Source organism: Antedon bifida, chromosome 7, assembly GCF_963402885.1.
Source record: "Antedon bifida chromosome 7, ecAntBifi1.1, whole genome shotgun sequence".
In the NCBI taxonomy this organism is placed as follows: domain Eukaryota; kingdom Metazoa; phylum Echinodermata; class Crinoidea; order Comatulida; family Antedonidae; genus Antedon; species Antedon bifida.
In genome coordinates, this window is record NC_136232.1 from 17,404,163 (window position 1) to 17,419,859 (window position 15,697).

Here is a 15,697-nt window from a genome sequence, read left to right on the forward strand (position 1 = left end):
CAAAATTCATGGAGGAATTTTTTGAGATGACTTGGGATGCATTAGAACATGAATCCACTGAAAAACCTTTGTTAATAATTATTTCACAGATTGGCATTTTTTTGACCTAAAATTCCCTAACTATAATGGTTATGTTTATCTTTCTGTGACCTGTTTGTTTAATGAATAGATGGTAATTATTACAAAGTATGGAAATGTTCATACTATACTAGTTTATGTCATTTTAATTTCTTTGGTTAAAAAATGTAATCAATAATTGTGGAAATTAGTTGTAGTCATAATGGTTGACCCCCCTATATAATGGACGATGACAAGACTTGGGTTGCATGAACTTTGGTATGAACCTATAAGTAGAACAGCTCACTAGGTACATATTCAAAATCACTGTTTGGTTGCAAAATTTGCACTAAGAGATTCATATGGTGATTCATATATGTTTATGAATTGTACACAAATATTAACGAAGGCTTATTATTTGAAGGCTCGCACTTGTTGGTATTTTTTCCGTTGAATTACCGTCGTGGATTGCGTGCATTGCGTGCCTCGTTGACTCGCACTTTGGCAACACTCCAATATTTTAATACTTGTTTCATTTTTTTTAATAGAAAATGGAAGAGATTAAGGAGGAGTTGGACTGTAACTGGTATTTATTAAGTGGTTATAGAAGGAAAGCTGAATTCAATTGTCATGTCTTTTTTTAGCAATAGAGAACACATGGACATATATTTATATGTTTTGTTATACTCCAATACTAAAAAATAGTCAAATTAGCTGCCAGCTAATGGATTTTTTTTTCATTTTATAAGTGAAAACATTAGTTTTTTGGGGATTTTTTTCTACGTAAGTGATTAACTTTGTTAAAACTACAAAAAGGCCTATTCAAATTTGATTTTAATAATTCTATGGGACAATACATCTTTAAGTTTAGTGTCATTTTTTGAACAAGATATATTGTCCTCCTGAAAAATAATTTAAATCGTTTTCATTGTGTGTAATACAGTATAACACTTTAGGGTTAGTTATTCACCTTTAACAATGATAATATTCTTTAATTTTCTTTTTTTTTTTGGGATGATACATTTTAAATTTATTATTTTGCGAAAGTATTCAGGAGTAGTAAAAAAGAAGGCATCTGGTTGATATTTAATGATACTTTTAAAAACAATGATTCACTATTTCAATAAGTGGATTCATGTGAAAAAGTCATAAGATAATATACAGTGTAAATATGAGTTTGGGATATTTATTACATTTAAATAAATGAGGAAAAAGCTGTGTATGTTTTGTCATGAATAATAATAATATAATATTTAATAATAATTAGAAAATGAATGTGAAAACTTTATAGGCCTATAGTTTATATTTGAAAGTGACAAAACCATGAAGATTCCCAGTGTTTATATGAAATTTATATGGTTATAAAATGTTGTTGCAATGTGACTGTAATTATAATTGCACCTCTAGTACAAACTATCTTATATGCAGATGATACCGCATTATTAGTTTCTGGCAAAAGCCCGGAAAATATTGCAAATTCTTTAAGTACCAACCTTGATTCATGTCACACTTGGTTAATCAATAATGAACTTTCACTACACGTTGATAAAACTGAGGCTATTCTTTTTGGCCCAAAGAAAAAAGTCAAAAATGTTGAAGAATTTAAAGTATATTGTAATGGTAAAGAACTATCACGGAAGCATTCTGTTAAATACTTAGGATGTTATATGGATGAAGATCTTTGTGGTGAAACCATGGTAGAAAACGTACTTGCAAAAATGTATGCACGACTTAAATATTTGTATCGACAAAGTTGTTATCTTAATAGATCAAATCGTAAACTTTTAAGCAACGCCCTCATACTTTGTCACTTTGATTATGCGTGTTGTGCATGGTATTCTGGACTAACCAGTTACTTTAAGGGAAAACTTCAAGTTGCCCAAAATAAAGTTGCCAGATTTATTTGTAACTGGGATAACAGGTCCCATATTGGTAAGGAAGAACTTAAATCTATTGGTCAACTTAATATTGAAAGTCGGGTTAAACAATTAAAACTAAACCATGTTCACAAAATATTCAACAACCAAGCCATTCCATACATGTACACACACTTCTCCAAGACATCCACCGTCCAAAATATCACAAGAAGAAGCTCTCATACATTCTACCTGTCTAAATCAGACACATATATCAAAGACACATTCTTCTACACAGCAGCACAACAATGGAACCTATTACCACACATTTTAAAAACCATTTTTAGCAAGACAGATTTTAAATTTAAAGTAAAGGAATATTTAGCAACGTCTCATGAATGAATAAATGACAGATGTATTTTAACTTACTGTAAGACTTTAAAGAATGACTTGTAATATTATTTTAATAATCAATTTTATACAGTATGCTTTTATATGCTATGTTTTATTGTTTTACTGGTTTAATATTTTATTGTTTGTATGTATATAATGGACCCCAATGGAAATAAGCTGGAATAATATTTACCGGCTTTTTGGGTTATCCATGGAAGACTACCGTATGTTTTAATTGTTCTTGTTTACCAATTGTAATGTATATTTGTGTACTTCCGAATAAATTCAAATCAAATCAAACCTCTGTTGATTGGTAGGCTGCCGCTGCAAAAGATATTTGTAACACCACTAATAAATACAGTCAGCAGATCACATGTACGTGTAATCAACAATAAACGCTTTAATTCTAGTAACTGTATTGATATTGGATACATCTTCTTCTGTCCTTGTGATATGATGACTGCTTGTTAATATACATACAATCATGCACATTTCAGGCTTTGGAAAAGGATAACATTTTCCCACCAAAACCAAACACTGTGATTGGTTTAACCAGGGAAGAGTTAAAATACATTTTAATTTAACTCTTCCCTGGTTTAACTTACACTATTCATTGTATGCAGATCCAACCCAGAACACCCTACACAAACAGCAGCAGCTTGCACACAGAACATACAACAATCATATTCATCAGTTGCTGTTGTCTGTATACAGTAATTGATTGGCTTTCCCTTTTTGAGTTGTTTCGTTTTGGAAGAAACTACCGAAAGCAAAAACCTAAGCCCTACTATCTGAGCATAACCTATAGGCCCTGAACGAGCAGGGCCCTTACTATAGCAAGAAGGCTAGGCCTAATTACATAGGAAATACTTCAGAGTCATCTTCTCTTATTATTTTAAATGTAGCATTGTATTGGCCAACCCACCATTTCCTAGGCCTAGCAATCGCGCCGAATCAGTACATCGTGATGCGTATAGTGGGAACCGACAAGAAAAACTAATAGACGCACGACAATTCAACTTTCAAAGCGATCCGACGAATGAAGCTTCGCGTTCGGTGTGCACCGGCCTACAATAAATAAAACACCATTTCCGTAATTGTGACCTTTAACCCTAGTATGCTCATATTTTGATAACTACAGTACTTAGAGATATGCGATTGGGCTTAAATTGATAACGACATATATGTTAATATTTGGTCTAATGAAATATTTTGTCCTAAAGTGACCGAAAACCATGGTATTGACCCCTTCGGTAACCAATGGGCATAAAATCGTAATATTGGGCTTAAATTATGCAAGACGTATATATTTATATTTGAACTAATGACTAAATTTGTTAATATTTGGTCTATTTAATTTTTTTGTCCTAAAGTGACCAGAAACCATACTGACCCTTGACCTGATAGTCTCACATTTTGGTAACAAATGAACTTTTTACCCCTACCGGTTACCAAGATATAGACCATATTTTAGTTTTGGCTGCCATTTTGAAAATACCCCAAAAATGGTCGTAGCCAACAATTTTGTTTTTGGCTACAGTGATTTTTCGAGTCTATATGCCCTGGTGAAGATATATGCAAAATTTGAAAACTGACCCTAAGGCACCCCACTATGTTTCACATTGTAAATGTTTTTGTGTGTTCATCTTCATCTGTATCTGAGCTTTTATTTTGTAGTTTGTGTACTTTTTTGTAGTTTCTATGTTTTGTAGGATTATCTGTTTGATCCTCTTTGACTGTACTTTTGATGATGTTTGTAACTAGATTTTGTTTGTGCAGGTTTCTTACATGGTCTTTTCCAATGTTTTCTCACACCAAAATTGTTACATACAGCAATTTCTGCATGTTCTAATTTACATCTACTACAAAGAGATTTTTTCACATCTATATTTACATTTTTACATCATCATTATCTGCACCCAGAACTTTCATTTGAGAATTTGTCACTTCATGTCTTCTGATCTCATTTAGTGCTTAATTCATCTAATTTAATCTGTTCATTACTTTAAATTCTCTTTTGCATTGATCTATGTTTAACACCAATTGTTAATTGTTCACTTATCTCATCCTCATACTTGCACTTGTTGGCTTGTGTTCAGAATCTAATTGTAATGAATGAATCAATTGACTCTTCTTCTTTCTGTTTGTATTTCTGTAGATTGAATCTATTAATTCTAAAATTTGACTTTGGTTAAAAATGTTTTTCAAAACTGTCTATAATATGATTGGGATCCTTCTTTTGGGCTTCTGTTAAGTTCCAGGTTTAAAAAATATGAATTCTTCTTGCCCTAGCCATAGTAACATGTATGTGACCTTGTCCTGACCCGTCTTGTTCTTTAATGGGCCTTTAAAAATTAACATACACTATATTACTTCCGAAATTTAGTGTATTCGGACAAAAGTTCTGTTTATAGAAGCTTGCTGATACACGGTTGCCGTATCTGACTTGTGTGTGCTCGTCTTTTTACACCACGCTACTATACTTCACGAACTAAATATTATATATGTATAATAATAATATATGTAATATTAATTATATATGTGTTAATTCACTTTTAATTTCAAATTTTTTTTAAGAGAGAGAAAAGAGAGCGTGAAAGTGATAAGGTTACACTTCAGAGTCAATGGTTTTGGCCAACTCAATTTTGCTTATATGTATAATAATGTTTTTTTTCTTTTATATAACTTTAATTTTGCATGCCACTATTATAACCATTTTTATATTTTAAATAGATTAGAAAAAAAAAGGGAAACAGAGGGATGTAATATAATGATATACATTTATAATTAAGAAATCAACCTTTGTGTTAGAATTCAATTGAGTTCACGAACTTGGCCCAGAAAGTCCAGAGGAGAGTTTGTCCAGATGTTTTAATGTCTATTTAGTTCATAATTAAATCCCAAAAGTAAACAGTTTATTTGACCTCTCTAACCGTTCCCATCGTAAAACAATTAGATATTGACAGTTTTAAGCAAAGATTCGACAGGGCCAATTCATCATTGTAACCTCCCCAGATAAGATCAATCACTTCTACCCAAACACCCCTGGACCAACTTATGACCAATCATTAGCCTCGTAAATGACGTATGAATGCTAATGAACCGAAGCCAATATACCCCCAAGTTTCAGAAGAGCCCAGACACACCTCACAGCCACTTCACGGAGCACACACCTCACAGCCACTTCTCCAGAAGAACATCTACACTCACACCTCACCGACAGCATCACCTAATCCTCTGTTCCTTATCCTTATACTTATAGTTGTATATTGTACTGAATCATTATTGTATCAAGTATTATTGAATAAACAATATATGTGTTACTGCAGTCAAGCGAGTAAGAGTCCTTATTACAAGTCAGTACCTCACCACAAAACACTATATTACAGGAGGGAGGCTTATAGAAAGGCCTGCAAAATTGATAATTTCTTGCACTTATATGGGCTAAAAAATCCTCAGCTGCCACCATGTAATGTTGTTTACACAATAACATATGCTAAGATCAATCACCGTTTATCTATCAGTCTTTATTTAAATATTGCTTACAGTGTTATTTCACACATGGTAATATTATAAGTGTCCATGTTCAAAGAGAGTTATGGGTAATGAATGCCTATGGGTAATTGACGTCATTATCTAATTATCTAAGAGGTACATTATATTACAGTGTCTAGAAAACAGATCTAGAAAACAGATCTAGAAAACACATGTTAAAAAAAGATTAGCCTAAATCACTGTATGAATAAACAAAAAATTAAATTAGATCTCCTAAAATCCACCACAAAAAGATAAGCAAAACAGTATAAGCATAGGCATACTGTCTATTGTTTCACTATTGTGTGCGATTTACAAATTATGATTTTCTTGTGCAATATGAATCAAAATACTTGATTCAACTTGCACGTAAAATTTAATAATATATGGTATTATAGTATATTTGGTAAAAGCTTGTACAAACCTGTTTGCATACATAAATAATACAAGTAGATTAAAAGAAATGATCAGTATGCTTTATTTAGAGAGACAATAAATTGGACAGCAAAAGTTAGCCTAAGTAAAAGATAGGTTTTGAACAATCTTTGCAGTGGTACGAGTATAATCGCACAAAGCGTAAAATTACAACGGGGATCCCCTTTTACGCCTAATATGGGTGCAAATTATGCACCATGATTTGTTACTTACAATCTAGATGCTTTTATTATTTTTATTGAAAGCTGAAATCTTTCTCAATTGCTCCTGTTTCTTTCAATATGCTTTCCTTACTTTTAAAATAATTCCAAAACCAATCAATATTGTCTTTTTTCTGTTGTACTGTAATGTATGGATTCATACTGAGTCCTTGAATCACCAGCTCCATGAAATGTCGAATTGCACCCTTCTTGGGAAAGCTGGCAATGTGAGTATCAAGAAAAATGTGCTCATGAAATCCAACATCTTTTTCTACTTCAAGACCTAAAAAAAAAAAATGGATTTACAAAACATAAAATTATACAGAGATAGAGGGTTGCAGTTTTGGTCATGCACTGTTTATATTTCCTTTAAACTAAACCTGTCATACCTTTTGTTTCAACTATTTCAAATTGTCTAAGGTTAATTTTCCTTCTATAGTTGTCCATTGTGGATTAAACTTATAAATTTTTAAAGTTGTATTGTATCCACCTGAAAAAATTTTTGTTACATTTTTTTATTGAATTTAATTTCAATTTCACATGAAAGTTATCCACTTTGACCAAAAATTGGATGAAAAAAATAAATATTTACCCGAGAAAATCCTAATTTAAAGTAAACAAGGCCTGCTGCAGTCGCGTGCGCAAGTTAGTGTTTACTGACCAACCGACCGTCATAGTGAGCTGTAGAATCGCGTTGCACGTGGCTAAAAATGGTCAACCTGAAGTCGGTTAGCTGGCAGCCAACTGGCTTCCAGATTAATTTAACCCTTTCCCTGAATTAGTTTTGAATTATGCATATTCTTGACTCTATGACCTCCTCTTGACCATATTCAAATCAACAACAAAAATACGTGTGACCAGGGAGTTGGTGTGACGATTGCAAGACGATGTGGGTTCTGTAGTTATACAAACAAGAAAAACAACTCCTATTTTGAAAATACTATGGCTACTAGCACCTCAAATGCATATACAGTCAAAGCTTCTGGACCCTGACCGGGGGAGCAGCCCCTAGCCTACGGAAGGAAGGGTGGTGGGGAACAATGTACTCTGATTATCGATTTGAGATGTTAAACAAAGCAAGGAATTGAGTTTCATAATGTTTGTTGTCCCATCTGGCAGATTTTATTACTCGCGATTTTCGCCACACGATAATTTTAAAATTATTCTAAAAAAGCTACTCTAGTTCGGCTTAGGCTACTTAAGTTATATGAATTGATATTTGATTGATACACGATGATCAAAGGAGGGAGAGAGAAAGAATTGAAAGGCACGCAAAAATAGTTACACGTAGGCTCACACCACATGCTCAGCGCCTCCGAAAACTTTGCTTAAAGACCCATTCCCTACAATTTGTGACGTTTTGTAGAAATAATGCTAATAATATTACTTTAAAAACATTAAACCAGGCCATTCCTTGTCTTAAATGTACATTTTATGGTAAATTATGATAAGAAGAGAGAAACAATACACTACCTAAGTAGCTTGCGTTGAATTTCCGCTTGTTAGCCGTCTTTAGGCCTAGTCTAGCTAGGCTTAGTTTTGTAGGCCTTTATTGTCTTTCTGTTTTGCCAGACTCCGTTGATACAAATTGGGGGAAACCTTCTTCCATTTGTTTTGGCCTCACGATTGATCGAAAAGTGGGTGAATTACAGAAGAAAAGCAAAAATATCAATCCGAGCCCAATGCACGTTGGTATTTATAGTGCCAGGCCGCTAAAATTATTAGATTCAACTTATTTTTCACATTTGTAACCATTTAAAGACGAAAAAAGTTATCTCAATTACATTAAATGTAGTTTGTGACCTTAAATTAGATCTAAAAAATGTAGCGTTTGCATTCTGACAGTGAATTGGCTACATTTTTTGTATCAAGAATCGACAGTAAAATATTGATTTTTGTTTTAAATAGAGGTTCTTTTAAACAAGAAATATTACAAAAACGCTGCTCGCTTGTTGAGTAACAGTGTGGCCATACGATGACGTCAGAACATCCGAGAAGTAAAGATTCTGCATGAATTCATATCTACAACATCTGCTTACATATTAAATAACAAAAATTGGGGGTAACCATTGATCCTGGAGAGCTATAATAGATTCAAAATAGGCATAATTTTGACAATATTTTGTAACTTTTTCGACTAAAACGCATGCAAATGGTCTAAATCAACGAGTTCGTATGACGTCATTTTAATTAAAATCTGAAAAAATTTAAAAGAATTTAAAAGAAGCTAATTTCAACTGATTTTGGTAGGTATGGGTATGGACAACTACCAAAAAAAAAGAAGGGAAGATAGGGGCTGGGGAAAATTTTTTATTGGAGGTCAAAGGTCATTGACCGTTGCCAAATAGCTATAATTCTTGTATGAATCATACTAGTATTTCGTCACCAGAATATGGTATCTAGGTAAAATTGGTGTGAACAACAAGGTGCACGTGGTTGATGGAGGATGGCTTCTTCATCAGGTAAAATGGGCCAGCGGAGCAACTGTCAAGGCTATAGTTGATTCTTATGTCAGGTATGTTGACAATAAATTCAAGAGTGCTACCGTCGTGTTTGATGGCTACGGGGAAGAATCATCAACAAAAGATCATGAGCATATACGCCGGATGGCTGGAAAGAAAGTTTGTCCGGACTTGAGTGTCACACTGGACCTGACTGTGTCATGTGATAGAGAGGTATTCCTGGCAAATGAGAAAAACAAAGGAGCCTTAATCACGATGATATCTACAGAGATGGCAAGACAGCATATCACTGTACGCCAAGCAAAGGATGATGGTGACACACTGATTGTTAGATCTGCAATGGATTTGGTCGTAGGTGTTAATTCCCCAGTTGTTGTTGTCACCCAGGACTTGTATCTTCAAGCAGACTTTGATGGTCTTTACGACATCTCTACCATAGACATCGGTGACCGCAAGGAGTTCCTCTTCAAGTATGGCTGGTCTGGAAACGACACTGTTTCATGCATTCATGGACATACCAAATGTGCTCTTTACAAATCCAAATTTCCTGCCAGTGTCATCACAACATTTACATGTACCTGTACCTGTCTCCCAAATTCGAACAGCCGGATCAAAGGCAATGCAGATCACATATGGCTGTGGGGATACTCCTCTTGAAAAGTCTCGCTATCTTAAGTTCAAGAAGCAAGCAGCCAAAGGAAAGATCAATCTGACCGTCTACTACCAACGGAAAATGCAACCGCTCAACATTCCCTGCGTGTTCATCTTCAAGTTGGGATATGGAGGCATCTGAACACCTCGGTTCTTGAACCCAAAGGAAGAGGATGGGAATTAGACTCCAACAGAAAACTTAAACCTAAGATGCTCTCTTGTGGTATTGCGCCAGACAACCTTCTCAAAGGAATCTGCTGCAATTGCAAGGAAGGCGAAAGGCAATGCCAAACCATGAGATGCAGCTGCATGAAAGCTGGCATGTCGTATGTATCTGCATGTGGTGTGTGCAGTGGACATTGCAAGAATGGAAAGGATAACACAGATGCAGAACTAATTGACAGCGATGAAGAGGAAGCACTATAATTATTATTTTGGTGATTAGTTACTGTAAGTTATTATCAGCATTATCTTGACCTTGTATTTGGTGGTCAAGACTTGGTTTAGGGTCATTGTCAAATTTAGTTTGACTCATTTATTCTGTGCGTTTTGACACCATGTACGCCTCAATAAGTCAAAGTTAATGTTTTGGGGATTTTTGTTAATTTAAAAAAAATAATCACTAATAGCATGTTCATGATAGAATAAATACTTTTGACCTTTGACCTCATTTTTTAAGTTGTTTGGTTTTGTTCCAAGTTTTCTTTCTTTTTTATTCTGCATATTTTAACATCAATATACCATTATATGTTGCTGAAATATCAATTATACTGGGTAGCACTAACATTTCATTTTGTTTAGCCATATGGCGAAAGTCAAAGTATTTTTTTTAGTCAAATCAGTTTATCTATAGCCAAAATAGTTAAAGTCCAATTTTTTTATTTAGCCAAATGAATCGGTTTTTAGCCAAAATTAAAAATTGTTGAAATATAATGGTAAAAACATTTTAGTCTATTTATCTATGTCAACAGGTCTATACACTGTTCCCTTAACGTTTTTGTAAGGCATTTAGCGAGAGAATCATGCCTAAATCACTGTATGATTTAAAAAAAAAATTTTTTTTAATCATACAGCATTCATACAGTTATCAATTTAATAAGAAACATTTTACAGTTTTCTGAAATCCCCTGAACGCTGTTATTTTTGTTTTTTACGCTTGGCTGGTCATGTTTGTTTGATGGCTTCCGTCGCGTACCAGGCGAAAATCGTGTCCTGAGACTTCACGGTCACCGCCGCGCAGCGGGTGAACGTATTGGGTATGCTCAAGAGGTGCGAAAGTGCAGTAGCGCCAGCCCAGGCCTACAAAATTATGTACAACAGTACGTCGTATGCTAAAAATATTGAGGAAAATTCCTAGCAAACGAACACTCGTATCGTTGTTGAACGTAAGATAATATAGGCCAAATCACAGAGTACCACGTCTTTCCATCCCTCAGGGCTGCGCCGAAGCGTTTCTGTCAGGTGGAGAAATTTATATCATCCCGATTATTTGTTACACAACAACACAGAAGCCGGCGGCCGGCCCCGCTCAGCTGTAAAAATGAATGTGTGTGTTAGCTAAATCCCTGTTAGAATCTACCATTTCCCGAATGTTGTTTTGTTTACTCTACTGACCACGCACGAGGGAAGTTTATTAAGGGTAAAATATGAAACTACATTAAATTGGCTAAAATGCATAACGCATAAATATTTGATTTCACTAAGATTAAGACGTCATTCATCGAAAATACTATAATGTTTCTTTTTAATCTGAAAAGTACACCCCTATCGAAAAATAGACAATCCCGGTAAATAGCCGACCGCCATCGATCGTTTGTGCAGCGTGCAACACGTGATAGTTTGGGTAGACTTCATCATCCATGTGTCGTGTAATGTCTGTCTCTCTGTGCAGTATAGTCCTGCTACCTCCATCATATTGAAATAAAAGAGACGCCTGGTACAACGAAACAAGTTGACGAAAATGGAGCTTGAAGTAAACAACATGATAACGAACAAAATAAATGCTTGGAGATCGACAAATGGACCTTTTAGTTGGACTTTATGCTTAAGCCAAAATGATTATTTGATTATCTATTTAATCATATGTCATCGCCAAAATGGCTAAAGTAGCCGTTTTATTTTTCGCCAATCTGGAAACGTTTTCGCCCATGGCGACTTGGTGATCGGCCAGTGCGAGCCCAGTCATATGCCATTTTATGTAGAAAATTTGACTTTTTGACCTTTGACCACATTTTTAGTGGTCAAGATTTGATAAAAAAAATAGGAGATGCACAAGTTCACGTAAATGTCGATATGTTGACAAAGTTACGATATGTTCTGTTTTCACGTTTTAGATAAACATGACATGTCACGTCTAAAGTATATATAGTATACACCAGAGCCATATATATAAAGAGTTACGACATTGGATTATAGTCACGTGATATGCAGATCAATTTGTGTCAAGCTTGTCTCCGGTAATGCATGTAAAGTATAGGAGCAACAAAATACTTTAAATTTTTCTTATATTTAAAAAAATGTAATTGCACATTTTACGGTGAAATATCGATGTGCACAGCGTACAGAAGTACTTGCAGCAAAGAATATTGCGCGCGCATGCGCTAGTACATTATAAAGTTCGATTGATTGATTTTGGAACAAAACATCCCATAACTACGTCCTATTAATGACAATTATGTAATATTTTCAATCCATAATGCATGCTTTGATGACTAAATAAAATAATAAAGTGTCGTGGATATATTTGTTAATATATTGAATAGGGTATGAACAATATTAAAATAATAAAGGCAAATTATTACAAATAAAATGATGAACGAGTCTCTGAAAGTTTGTGTCAAAAACACACAGAGAGCCATATACTGTATAAAAAGATGGGTGAATTTGTGTGTTTTTTGTATTGGTTCATGCTTTGATGTATCCTGACTTGCATGTAGGCCCTAGCATTTATTCTTTTGTTATTATAGACACAATATATATATGTTACCAAATTAATACCATTAATAAAATTAATTACTAAAGTAAAAACGGAATATAAGCGTTATTTCATAGACAAAAAAGTCTAAAAATAACGCATGAACTACAGGAAAACGCTATACAAAATAGACGCGCGCGCCCTCAGCGTGCAAATTCTTTGACACAAAAATGGCTTCTAATTTTCTATGTCGTAACTCTTTATATATATGGCTCTGGTATACACTATATATTGTATACATACATACATACAGTGCAGAATAGGTGAAAATAAGTGACCAAAGTTATTGGCGCTTTTAAACATGACGATGTCATCACAATTTTAATGGTAAATCATGCGAAAGGTAATTGATTGACCTAGACAATACAAAAAATGGGGAGATGACGTCACAATGTCCAGTTAGCCATATTGATGTATGATCTGATATCTACAACTCATCTATTTCCATAATATGTAATAATAATAAACTTCACCATGTAGTTTAGAAACTATGACTGTTTAAAAAAAGGCATAATTTTGACGAATTTTTTAACTTTTTCATTAAAAAACGCGCGCAAATTGTCCAATTCGACGTGCTCGTATGACATGATTTTAAGTCAAAATTGTTTGAAAGTTGGTAAAATTACTAGAAAAGGCTGGAAAAACATAAATCACGAAAAAAAAAGATGTTTTTAGCGCTACGTGCGCACCGTGGGAATTTTTGACATGCTTAAAATTACATGAAACGCGTAGAAATTTGATTAGAAATTGACTTTTCGAATTTTTAATTTTTAAACGTGCGTTCGCGCGTAACTTTCTGTGAAACATGCCATTTTTAATCTATAGAAAGTTTGCCCTTGATATTACTTAAATTTTCACCAAGTGTCAATTCAAAATGACTTTTGGTTTTTAATCTATGATCAATCATTGAAATTCATAAAATCGCGCGTAAATCATGTTGCGCAACTCTAAAGTCATAATACGAAGTTTCTTGCACATCTACAGCTACAAGTCAATCTTATGACAAAGTTATACAATGTTGGCCAGAATTAGAGATATGCGTGCAACAAAATTCGTGGAAAGGAAGAAGAATATAGAAAAAAAAGAAAAAGAAAAAAAAAAGATCCTGACAATAGTGTTAGTGTTAAAAGTCGGAATGGAAAGGAGATTGTTTGAAGACGAGCGTTTAATTGAGGAAGACGGAAGATTGAGTTGCGGAAAACAGGTTTGGGAAAAAGAAACTTGGAGACAAAGATAATAAATTCAGTCTTATTGGCATTGAGTTTGAGCATGTTTTTTGTCATCCAGATTTGGATTCGGATATGCATTTTACAAGCTTGAGGAGTGAAGAATTATAGTCGGACAGAGGGTTAAACGAGATGTATATTTGAATGTCATCGGCATACATATGAAACTGAATCTTATTTGAATGCAAAATAGCAGCGATAGGTAACATGTAAAGTGAGAACAGAAGTGGTCCAAGGACAGACCCTTGAGGAACACCACAATTTATAATCAAGGGGTTATAACCAACTAGATTTGAACTCGTCACCGAGTTAGGTTATCCGCAGCGCAAACGCCACATGCATGTCATACGTTAGAATATTGCACACAGAAAAACGATTATGCCATTGAAAAAATGTTAGTGTGCTCTCTATTTTGTGTCTAAGTATATACAGTATACACTATTGTATACGTACTACATACAGTGCCGAATAGGTGAAAATAAGTGACCAAAGTTATTGACGCTTTTGATACCTTGTTCATTATTGACAGGGTACTGCCACAGTTTTCCTTCTTCAGTTAGCATAGTCATTTCATCAAATCCATTACCTATACTATAAAATGTTAACATCCTTAATTCCTTCTGTTTCTCTATTTCCCAGATACTTGCCTTTGTGTCTATCGTTGGAACTGTAAAATATGAATGGGAGTTGAAAAGCATAAGATCCTGACTTGAATTGGGAGTTCTCTTGTTATTATTCTGCATATTGAAAAAAGTATATTTACATAGGGACCAATGTATCTGCATTTTACATTGTTTCACCAAAATCCAAAATTTAAATCCACCCCCGCCGCCCCACTCCAATAGAACATCATTTGGAATAAACACGGCACACCCCTTTAATTCCTCAAATAAATGCCCCACAACGTGATACACAATATTGTATTACTTATTTCTATATTTATATATTATATAGAATTCACAACTGCCATGATCTACAATTTACCAACCATTTTGATACAATTTTTAATTAAACCAAAAAAAAAAAAACTCCTCCCCTGAATAAACGCCATGCACTGATAATACCTATTATTATTATTAGTTATCCGCTTGGTATACCAAGCGGATAACTCCTTGTTATTGTATGGGATCAATAGTTTTTTTCTGTATTATTCTTGGATCCTTCCTTCCTTTTTGTGAGTCGCGTTTCTCTAAAATGTGTAAACATAACATTTCATAACTTTGACAACATATGGGCATTTACGTGAAGTTGTGCACCTCCTATTTTTGAATGACGTCATAGTTGCGCAACGTGACTTACGCGCAATTTTATGAATTTCAATGATTGATTATAGATTAAAAACCAAAAGTCATTTAGTATTGACACTTTGACAAAATTTAAGTCATATCAGGGGCAAACTTTCTACGGATTAAAAATGGCATGTTTCACAAGAAGTTACGCGCGCACGCGCATTTAAAATTTCAAAATGCGCAAAATTAATTTCTAATCAACTTTTTATGCGTTTCTTGTCATTTTGAGCATGTCAAAAATTCCCACGGGCGCGCAATTTTTTACGCACGCGGTGCGCACGTAGCGTTAAAAACATATTTTTTTCTCTTGAATTATATTTTTCAAGTCTTTCCTAGTAATTTTGAAAACAATTTAGACCTTTTCCAGTTTAAATAACGCCATACGAACACGTTGAATTAGACAATTCGTGCGCGTTTTTTATGAAAAAGCTTAAAAAATCGTCAAAATTATGTCTTTTTTTAAACAGTCATAGTTTCTAAAGTAAACCGTGAACCGTTTATTTTTATTACAAAATCTAGAAGTTGATGAGTTGTAGATATCGGATCATGCATCGATAAGGCTAAAAAAGCATTGTGACGTCATCGTATGGCCACACGAATGTAAAAATTAGGATTTTTGT

General features: G+C 34.1%; 1 protein-coding gene across 3 annotated transcripts in view; it reads right to left on the reverse strand.

The window, feature by feature from the left end:
• Positions 1–5,812: 5,812 nt before the first annotated feature.
• LOC144848633 (small ribosomal subunit protein mS31-like) overlaps positions 5,813–15,697 on the reverse strand; it is a 39,510-nt gene continuing 29,625 nt past the window's right edge. For 2 of the 3 annotated variants that reach the window (XM_078705455.1, XM_078705453.1), the window contains 2 exons: positions 14,300–14,455; positions 5,813–6,758 (listed from right to left, as the gene is read on the reverse strand). In XM_078705455.1, coding sequence (XP_078561581.1) covers positions 6,511–6,758; positions 14,300–14,455 — 404 coding nt within the window. In that variant the 3' untranslated portion in view covers positions 5,813–6,510. The remainder of the gene's footprint in view (positions 6,759–14,299; positions 14,456–15,697) is intronic. The other variant, XM_078705454.1, reaches the window with a different exon arrangement.